Source organism: Sus scrofa, chromosome 1, assembly GCF_000003025.6.
Source record: "Sus scrofa isolate TJ Tabasco breed Duroc chromosome 1, Sscrofa11.1, whole genome shotgun sequence".
Classification (NCBI taxonomy): Eukaryota; Metazoa; Chordata; class Mammalia; order Artiodactyla; family Suidae; genus Sus; species Sus scrofa.
The window spans coordinates 21,821,138-21,831,858 of NC_010443.5; the positions used below are offsets into that span (position 1 = coordinate 21,821,138).

General features: G+C 40.7%; 1 protein-coding gene across 1 annotated transcript in view; it reads left to right on the forward strand.

Annotated features, from left to right (window-relative positions):
* The window catches only part of ADAT2 (adenosine deaminase, tRNA specific 2), a 29,704-nt gene extending 19,573 nt beyond the window's left edge, over window positions 1-10,131 (forward strand). The window contains exons 5-6 of the mRNA XM_001924236.5: window positions 1,909-1,981; window positions 2,088-10,131. Coding sequence (XP_001924271.1) covers window positions 1,909-1,981; window positions 2,088-2,131 — 117 coding nt within the window. The 3' untranslated portion in view covers window positions 2,132-10,131. The remainder of the gene's footprint in view (window positions 1-1,908; window positions 1,982-2,087) is intronic.

The following is a 10,721-nucleotide window of genomic DNA, read 5'->3' on the forward strand; positions in this document are numbered from 1 at the left end:
TCTGCTGTACAACAAATTATTCTGTTATACATGTACACACATCCATTCTTTCTCTGATTCTTTTCCCACACAGATTATCACAGTATACTGGGTAGAGTTCTCTGTGCTGTGCAGCAGGTCCCCATTGGCCAATCATTCCATAGCCCTCAGTGTGCACATGCCAATCCCATACCCCCAGTCCATCCCCTCTCTCCTACCTATCCCCTTTGGTAACTGTAAGTTTTTCAAAGTCTGTGAGTCTGTTTCTCTTGTGCAAATAAATTAACTTGTATTCTTCTTGATGATTCCCCATATAAGTGATATATAGTATTTGTCTTTTTCTGACCTACTTTGCTTAGTATGATAATCTCTAGGTCAATCCATATTGCTGCAAATGGTGTTACTTCATTCATTCTGGCAGGCTAATATTCCATTGTAAATATGTACCACATTTTCCATTCCTCTGTCTATGGACATTTAGGTTGCTTCCATGTCTTGGCTATAAATGGTGCTGCAGTGAACACTGGGGTGCATGTAGCTTTTCGAATTATGGTTTCCTCTGGATAGATACCCAGGAGTGGGATTGCTGGATCAAATGGTGATTCTATTTTTAATTTTCTGAGGAATCTTCATACTTTCCATAGTGGTTGCACCAATTTACATTCCCACCAACAGTGAAAGAGGGTTCCCTTTCCTCCGCACCCTCTCCAGCATTTATTGTTTGTAGACTTTTTGATGATGGTCATTCTGGCTGATGTAAGGTGGTACCTCGTAGTAGTTTTGATTTACATTTCTCTAATAATTAGTGATTTTGAGCATCTTTTCATGTGCTTTTTGGCCATCCATATGTCTTCTTTGGAGAAATGTCTATTTAGATCTTCTGCCCATTTTTTAATTGGGTTGTTTGTTTTTTTGATATTGAGCTGTATGAGTAGTTTGTATATTTTGGATATCAATCCCTTGTCAATTGCTTCATTTGAAAATATTTTCTCCCATTCTGTGCAGAATTTTATTGCTTTAATTTCTTTCCTTATGTTCCCTGAATAATAAATCTCTCCCCCATCAGCTGGTTTTCTCACTCACAACCTGTAGTTTATTCCTGCTTTTTTCCCTGAGGTGATCTTCTAAGCCTCTTTAAATATTCTCTATCATTAAGGCAAGTTTAAGTTTCATCTCCTTCCTGTGATCACCATTTCTCATTCTTTCACACGTGAATCTCTTCTTTTGAGTAATCTACCAGTGGTAGCACAAACTAAACACTTAAAAGCCCTCTGTCGTAAAGATTGATTAGTTTTTTCTGTGAAGAGCCTGAGTGTGAATATTTTAGCCTTTGTGAGCCACTTATGTCTCTGTCACATATTCTTTTTTTTTAACCTTTTAAAAATATAAAAACCATTCTTAGCTGACCATTTTTTAATTTGTGGGTTGCCAACCGTAGCTCTTTAGAATCAAACGCTTCAACACTTAATGGGTCACTGGTAAAGAACAGCAGATAAAAATAGCTCGATGCTTAATGAGCACTTATGATATGCCAGGTATTTATCAGGGGTTATCTTATTTAATCTCATTTAATCCTCACCAAGTCCTTTTGAGTTAATTGCTGTAATTACCTGTATTTTACATATGAAGGGACTGAGGCATAGATAGTTTAAGTATCTGACCCAAGATCACCTAGCTAATAAGTTGTCCTATGATCACACAGGAGTTGATTGAGAAATAATAATTAGTTGATTGAGAGTGATGTTTAATTGAGGCTGTACATCTATATTTTTGGAACTATACTTCCTTACCCATGTTACTGATCTCCACAAGGTGTATTAACGTGATCTGAAACGTGTTGACATAATTGGGTATATATTGTGGGTTTCGTGGGCTAGAGCACACATTTTCCCTGGTCTGTGTTCCTTCTCAACTCTCTCGTTTCATCAGTGCATCCCTGGATATCGGGCTGAGGAAGCAGTGGAAATGTTAAAGACCTTCTACAAACAAGAAAATCCAAATGGTCAGTTTTTCCCTATTCTATATAATGTACTTCACTTAAATCAGTATGAGGAGCATCTGCACAGGCTACCTCTTCATTTTTCTCTCTTTTTCTCTTTTTTTCCCAGCACCAAAATCAAAGGTTCGGAAAAAGGAATGCCAGAAATCCTGAACTTGCTCTAATGAAGGACTCGTGCCCCTGGACAACATTCTTGGACTGAAAGCTGTTGACGTCGTTAAATAATATGTTTATATATTGTCCTTAACCCATGGGAAATGGTTTCTCATCATTTGCTCTGCTAAAGGGACAAATGAGCACTTTTTAAAACTCTGACAATGTAAGCAACTCTTAGCTTTTCCACAAGCTGGAAGAACATTTTTAAGAAGAGGAAAAATTAAAGATTGAGGTTTTAGAAATTATGAAGCCCTGCCTACTCTTCCTGCCAAAACCATTATGCTAGGTCTAGGAAAGGTGACTCTCAGAGAATGTGTGTCCAGACTCACCTGCGCCACCCTGCAGACGCCTGCTCCAGGCCTGGCCTTTCAGACTCAGACCCTTCCTTCTGTGCAGCCACTATGTTCTCCCAGGGCATGGGGAGCTCATGACTTCTTTGGAAATTGTATATGAATTGTATACATATAGACCATGATTATATGGTCCTTAGAACAACTTTTTGCTTTTATAAAGCACTTAGAGAAAATACATACTTTTCAAATAGTGCTTAAGCGTCATTTTAAAATTACAGCATACTGCTCTAATAAGACCTTACTTATGTCTTCTTTGAAGACGAAGTGTCTTAAGAATAAAAGGTCAGTGCATACATGGGACAGTTCTTTGTTGTCAAGCAGTTCCATTGGGCAGGCTCCTTTCGTTCACTGAATCAATGAGCAAAACAAAGAATTGCCCTTATGGACCTCGTAGTCTAGCAGGAGGAGACAGATAATGAACATAATAGATTACCCAGTATGTTAGAGGGGGATAAGAATTATGGCAAAAAGAGAACAAGGTAGTGAGGGTTGGGTGTGCCATTTGGTGGTGGGAATGCTGGTGGCAGAGTTAAATAGCATGGTTAGTTTCATTTGAAGTCAAACACAGTTATTTCTTTTTATGAAAATCCAGACTTAGAGGGAGTTCCTGTTGTGGCTCAGGTAGTATGCATGAGGATGCAAGTTCAATCCCTGGCCTCGTTCAGTGGGTTAGGGATCCGGCATTGCTGTGAGTTGTGGTTGTAGATGTGGCTGGGATCCCACATGGCTGTGGCTGTGGCCTGCAGCTGCAGCTCTGATTTGACCCCTAGCCTGGGAACTTTCACATGCCTCAGGTATGGCCCTAAAAGGCAAAAAAAAAAAAAAAAAAAAAAAAAAAAAATCCAGATTTAGAATTTCAAATCTAAAATGTGAATGTGTGAGCACAACCCTTGGAAAGGGTATCCAGCACGAAGTCCCTGATGGTCACACTTCCTCATTGCAGCTGGGCTTGCCTCTGATGTCCTGTAGCTTTGCAGAGCCCCACAGGGAAACTCTGTGTCTGCCCAGAAGAGGGCCTCGCTGTTCCACCAGAAGCCCTGCTCCAGGCCCTGGAGGACAGCTCCTTCTCTGTTGCATTTATTCAGTGGATTCATTTCCTTGATGCAAAGCATCTGTATTTGTTGGTGTTGCCTTTTGAGCGATGTCTCTGACTTGTTTGTTTTGAATTACATTACAGGCTGGAATGTAATTGTGGCAAAAGTATTTTTGTGGAGCCGAGAGTAGCAGCTGATCACAGTTACATGCTTCAGAGGATTTATAATTGCTTGGTTTTGTACATGTGTGTTTTTAACTGCATTTGAGAAGCTTTAAGGAAGAGAATTTGCATGATTTTAATGTGTAATTGTGTTATGTGTACCTTCTCTTCAATTTCACCTACTGTAAAAATTATCTTCTCATTGAGTTTTAGTGCTTTGACTAGTTTATTCCTTTTTTACTTGGTCACAGTTTAGTTCTGCCCCCTATGCTTTTCTGCAAGTAGACTTCATTGCACTTATTGTCTTATTTTCTCAGGGAGTATTTGTAGACAAAAAAAACAAAAAAAAAACCAAAACCTGAAAGCTTTTTTCTGGAGAGTACCACCCAGTAAGTCTGGCCAAGCATCATTATGTCAAGAATGTTCCTGGTAAACATTTGTTACATAAAAGTATTGATTGAAATTTGGGGAAAAATGAAAAACACCATGAAAAGGGGACTATCTAGGATAAAAAGCCAAAGCCAAAAATAGTATCTAGGTATTTTTTTGGCCATGCCTGAGGCATGTATAAGTTCCTGGGCCAGGGATTGAACCTGTGCCACAGCTATAACCAGAGCCACAGCAGTGACAACGCTGGATCCTTAACCCACTGAGCCACCAGAGGACTCCCATATCTGGGTATTTTAATTCAGAGATAGTTTCTACCAAAAGGATCAAGATAATAATAAAACTATAAACAGGGAAGGATAGAAAAGACTTATCAATATACATGTGTTCTGTCTTTGGTGTAGTTTGGAGTGTGGATAAGTATTTCAAATTCTTAAGGATGGCTAAAAATTTTAATTTGGTTGTTACCGTTTTGATTCTGTCTCTCTAGGACTAGATGTATAGAAGAGTCTCTCCCACATTGTCGGTCTGAGGCATAGTTCCCTCCATTGCTGTGGGGAACAGTCAGTTTGGACGGAGCACTGAAGACCGGAGGGCAGCACCTCCAGCACAGATACAGGGCCTCTGTCGGGTCACGGCCATGGAGGCCATGACAGCAGTTAGCAGTGGTGGTGAGGCATTGAGGACGTGTGATGAGGGGATCCGGCTTCCTGAGTCGCACATCCTCTGGCTCCTTAGACATGGCTTCAAATATTAAGATGCTCCAGTTTGAAAAGTGGAATCCAATGGACTGATACCCATGAAGTGTGTCAAGGACACCAGCTGAGAGGATCGTTTTGTGTATGAGTGAATGTTGCCAGTTGTGGGATGCACGAAGTTTTTAGAACCACAGCTTTGTTTAGAGAAATTAGTGGGAAGTGACTGCATCTAAGTTGTTAGAGTAGCCAGTGTTTACTGGTCTGTGCCCCGGACTCTGCTGGGAATGGGTGGTGTGTAATGCTTTGGCAGGCTTCAATCACTGATAAAAGATCATGTTAAAATATCTTTGTGCTTTCCTGTGACTTGGCGCAAGTATCCCTTCCTGTGTTGTATTTGGAATATCATGGAGAGAAAACAGATAGCCAAGAACTTCAGTGTAGGCAAGAACTGTTAATTTTCCTTTAAACTCTATTTGGAAATAATTTAAGCTTAGAGAAAAGTTGCAAAAATACCTATACATCTTTTATTTTTTGAACCTATTAACATCTTTTACCTTTAGCTTTATCATTTGATCTCTCTTTATCCTCTCTCTCTCTAAAATATGTGTGTGTGTGTGTATATATGTGTGTTTTTCTGACCCATTTAGTAGAAAGTTATATACATCATACATTCTTATATGCTTCTTATATTACCCTGGCATAGTTAATTGACTTCAGTAAATTTAACATTAGTATAATACTTTTATTTAATATATCATTTATATTCCGATTTTGTCAATTGACCCCATAACATCCTTTAGAGAATTGTCCCCACCCCCCTGTGCATCGAATCCATTTTAAGATCAGATATTGCATTTGATTGTCATGTATCTTTAGTTTCTTTTGTTTTAGAACATTTCCACAGCCTTTGCTTCTGTGACATTGACATTTTAAAAATATTACAGTCCTCTGCCCGCCCCCCTTTCTTTTTTTGTAAGTGTTTCCTTATGATTAGATTAGGTTATGCATTCTAGGTGATGTTATGTTTTTCTCCGGGTGTCACACCTGGAGGCCCCCAAAGGCCATCTGTCCCTCTTTAGAGATGTTAATTTTGGTCACCTGGTGAAGGCATTATCTAATTTCTTTGCTGTGTAATTATTATTTTTTCTCCCTCCCTTGCAAGGAATAAGCAGTGTGGGGAGAGGAACTGTTAAATTTTTAAAAGAAAATGTACTTGACATTGATGGAAAGGAGGGGAAGAAAGTTAATGATATGTATTTCAAAGCAATTGTTAAATTGATTGCATTCTTCCTCTTTTAGTATGTCTGCCAAAATTTACAAAATTCTTTTCCTAATAATATTTTAAGTAGGGATGTCTTAAAAAAATCAACAGGAAGCCTCAGGCATAAGCTCTCTTCTATCTTTTCCTTAGCAAAACCGATAATTATGTCAATTTAGTTTAATTTACCTGCAAAGGTAAGGGTTTTGGAAAAATAAGTCTAAGATGTTTCTGGTTTCACAGGTTGCTGAGAGTGATCCAAGAGGATGTGTAACTCCTCTATAGGTTGTCATTTGGCCGTAAAATGTGAGTTCTCTTGGGTTTCCATAGAGATGTCTAGATTTAAAATATTTTAAGCACTGCTACTTTCAAAATGAGTGTCAGTAAAAATAGCTAAAGCCAAGGCTCTTTTTAAAAAATTATTAAACATTTTTAAAAAGTAGTGAGGTTCCTGGTTAAAAATTCATGTTGAAGCCAAAGCTTGTCCTTCCCAATCGTTCTGCATCAACTGGCCTTGAATAGCCCTGGGGAGAAGAGGCATCAGGAATTGCTTTCCCGGCCTTTTGGCAAAGGAATGAGACTACATTGACTTCATCTATGAAGACAACTGCCAACTATTTTCCTACTCTGTAAATTGTTAATTGTGTGTGGTGAGGAAAGGGGTGATGGCTGACGCTATTATTTTTATGGGTACGACTGGCATAGGTTCTGGTGAAAGTTTGACATCTTCAGAATCTTATGTTTTTTCAAGTTGGGCTAATAAAAACAGGCCCCTGGGAGTATTTCTCACCTGATTTGTACATGACCATTGGGCTCAATACCATGTATCCATGACTACTAGGGAGACTTCGTGATGTGGTTGAAGCCCATGAACTTGGGCGTCTAGAGCAGGTACTGGCAAGCCCAGCTTGCTGCCTGTTTGGGTACCACTCATAAGTCAAATTGATTTTGTGTCTTTAAAGGGTTGAAAAAAATCAAAAGGAGATTTTAATGACTCGAACATATGAAATTTCAATTTCAATGTCTGTAAATTAATTTTTATTGGAACACAGCCATGCCCATTTATTTCCATATTGCCCGGGGCTGCCTCTGTGCTACAGTGGCTCAGTCGAGCAGCAGTGACAGAGACCTATGGTTCCCACAGCCTAAAATCTTCGGTGTCTGGCCCTTTAGGAAAATATTTACTGCCCCCTGGTCTAGAGAATATAAAATGTTGAAGTTGGATTTCTAAGGTGCTTATTCAAGTTTTGTGACTTTGGAACTGAATCATGTGGTTCATTGTGCAGCTGTGCTGAATTGCTTCAGTACCATGATTCTTTTTTAAAAGTCAGTTTATAAATACAAAAGAGAGATCCAAGACACTAAAATATTTATTCTGGCTTAAAATATTTTGTTTCCATATATACACTTTAAGAGGGTGGCAAGGAGAAAAGATAATTTATCATTTTATTTGGGTTTAGAATAAAAACATACATTTTATTCATGATCATCATATAAAAATATTATCAAGTGTGTATCACTTTTAGGAGCACTTACTAAAATGTCAGAAATCTGCTGCACCCTTTAAAAAACCAGGACTTAAACAGAAACTATCTCCATGCCACCCCCATCACTGTGCCTTCCCCAATTTCCTTGGGGAACAGGTTAGGGAACCCTTTGGTGCTAGTTTGAGGAAAAGACAAAAAAATAAATATGTGTTAGATATTTTGTGTATGTGTTTTTCAACCTGGTGTTGAGCTCAGAACAAAGCCTTAGGTGTAATAGATCAATGTTTTAATTCTAAACTTCGTGGTGAAGATTATTTGAGGCTGACTTCATGAAGAAGGAGAGACACTTGAGACACTTGCTTCCCTGAAAGGCAGTAGGATTGGAAAAAGCAGGTGAGCAGGTGTGGGCAGCACACGCACTATTAGAGTAGGGGGAAGGCAAGGATGTGAAGCCCAGGGCCGTGATGCTAGAGTCAAGTTATGGTTAAGATCCCCTACTTTCCAAGAAAGAGTCATTTTTCACCCTCCCTCTCTCTCTCTCTTTCTCTCTCTTTTTTGGCCGTGACCACAGCATGCATATGTTTCCAGGCCAGGGGATCGAACCTGTGCCACAGCAGGAACCAGAGTCACGGCAGTGACCATGTCAGATCCTTAACCTGCTGAGCCACCAGGGAACTCCCTCCTCTTTCTGATGCGAGTGATTTCATACTTGTTCCTGGAATATGTGTGGTTTGGGGTCGGGGATGGCTAGGGACAAGGGTTCTGGCCCTACCGTCACCGAAGTACGGAGTCCGGAGTCACATGTCACTAGGCAAGGGCTGTGGGGATGTGAGTGTGTCAGTAAGCAGAAGCTAACATTTACATCAGTATGTGCCAGGCTCTATTCGTATGCTGCCTCATTAATCCTCACATCAGTCCTATGAGTCAGGAGTTATTCTCTCCACTTCACATCAAGGAAACTGAGGCATGGGGAGGTTAAGTAACCTGTCCAGGGTTGCGGAGCACTAAATGATCGAATCAGTCAGAACGGGCTGGTTTATGCCACGGGAACAACCTTCACGTTTTAGTGACTTGGGAAAAAGTGTAATTCTCTCATGCCGCACCTCTTGTCCATCTCAGGTCAGGCCACGGGCTTGGGCTGCCATCTGGAACCTCCTTGGTCCCTCTGGTGGGGAGAGAAGAGGAGATGGCCAGCAGGGCTCTGGTATCAGAACACAGCTTCCCATTCAATGTGTAGATGAATCGCCTGGGGAGCTTGATGAATGCACGCTGTGACTCAGAAGCTCCGGGATGGGCCTGAGATTCCACAATTCCAGCAAGCTTCTAGGTGATTCCTACGTTGCTGGACCATGGACCACTCTTGAGGAAGGAGGGCTTTCCTGGCTGTTACCCAGAAGTGCCTCATCACTGCTGCTCACGGGAGAATTAAAGTAAATCACATGCACATGCCAACTTCAAGGTGGCAGGAAATGTAACCCAAACTCTACCTCAGGAGGAGGAGAAATGGGAATGCTTGTGAACAGCCCTCATGAAGAGCAAAAAGCATGAAGCTAGGATATGAATTCAGACAGGGGTCTCCAGGGTGCTCTTAATCATCACTCCGCGGGGTCCTGGTGTGAGTCCATTCACTGCGGAGAAAAGGAAGCACCGTGGCGGGCCGCTGGCGGGGTAGCCCTCAAGACTGATCAGTTGCAATTGACTTGTGTGACAAGAGTTGGGTGTCCCGGGCTGCTTCCTGTCAAATGCAGCAGTTCTCAACATGGTGTCGCAACTGTGAGATGTTTCAATCCATTTTCTTAGTAATGTGCTGACATCTCTGAATTATTTATTGCTTTATTATTTAAAGCATACCTTAGAGTGGAGTCAAGTCTGTCCCTATTACATTCTCTCTCATCTAATATTCTTCCATGCTTTCTTGTTTTGGAGAAGGGGTGAGGTTAAAGACAGCATCCAGGAAATTGTGCATGAGCCTGGGGACACCCACGGGTGTGTGTCCACACACCATTCATCATGTGTGTTTGCTGCAAGTGCTGGAGGTGCTGGTCTGGAGGAGTCCTGGGCTTGTCAGCACAGCAAACTCCTTTCCCAGCTGGTGGTGGCTGAGAAGCAGCTTCTCGGAGCCTGAAGCCTATACAGTTGCCTGGGAACTTCTGAGATGGAATTGTGGGACTGAGTTGGGATTCACATTAGAGTCTCTCTGTTTTGACTGCACCTGTGGCATGTGGAAGTTCCCCAGTCAGGCACTGAACCTGAGCCACAGCAGTGACAATGCTGGATCCTTAACTGCTAGGCTACTAGGGAACTTCATGTTGAGAGTCTTTAAAAGGAGAAAAGAGACCTGTGTTCTTTACAGCATAGTGTCTAGTAAATGTCACACCCCGTTTGAGCTCCCAGTACCACAGTAAGGCCATGTTAACAAGAGATGGACTAACTGTGGTATTGGGAGCTCAAAGGAGCAGGCTGCTTTGCTATTGGTTCCCAGGCTTAAGTGTAGATGAACTGGTTTGAAACATGGTTTGAAGCAAAGCCTCATCCACCTTTTGGAAAACCTGACCTGCGAGTGAGACTTGGAAAGAAATAAGGTTGTTCTTCCTCCATTTAAAAAAAAAAAAAAAAAAAGAGATAGAGGTACATTTCAGTTCTACATAATAATTAGAGATAAGATTTCAGAATTAACCCATTATGCCAGTTGATGCTGTCAGCAGTTTAGCTAAGCACGAGGGAGAAAATGGGCCTTGATAGTTTTTCTTTGGAAAATCAAGTTTGCCATCTTGAAAAATGCTTTCACCTCTGCCCACCTGTTCTGTCATTAATCATGGAAAGAGCTGGAAAAACCGGATTGTTTCTCCAGAGGCGCTTTTGTCATGTAATGCATGTAGTTCAATTAAAATATGCAGATGAATGCAAAGTTAATAATTAAGGGAACAGAAGAAACAAAGTATTGCTATTTTTATTAATTACTTAGACTGAAACCTACAGAATGACTTTTTAAAATTAATGGAAGAGAATTCTACTGCTTAATCATTATAATCCTAGTCTTACAAGGTATTACCAGTGATTCTTCTCTGCTATTACTGCCCTGTGGGAAAGACCTATCACTCCATCAGTTATCCTGACCTTGAAGTTCAACTTGCAATCTAGCCTGTGCTATCATTGCTAGAGAATCTTTTCTTTCTCTCTCTCTCTTTTTTTTTTTTTTTTTTTTTGTC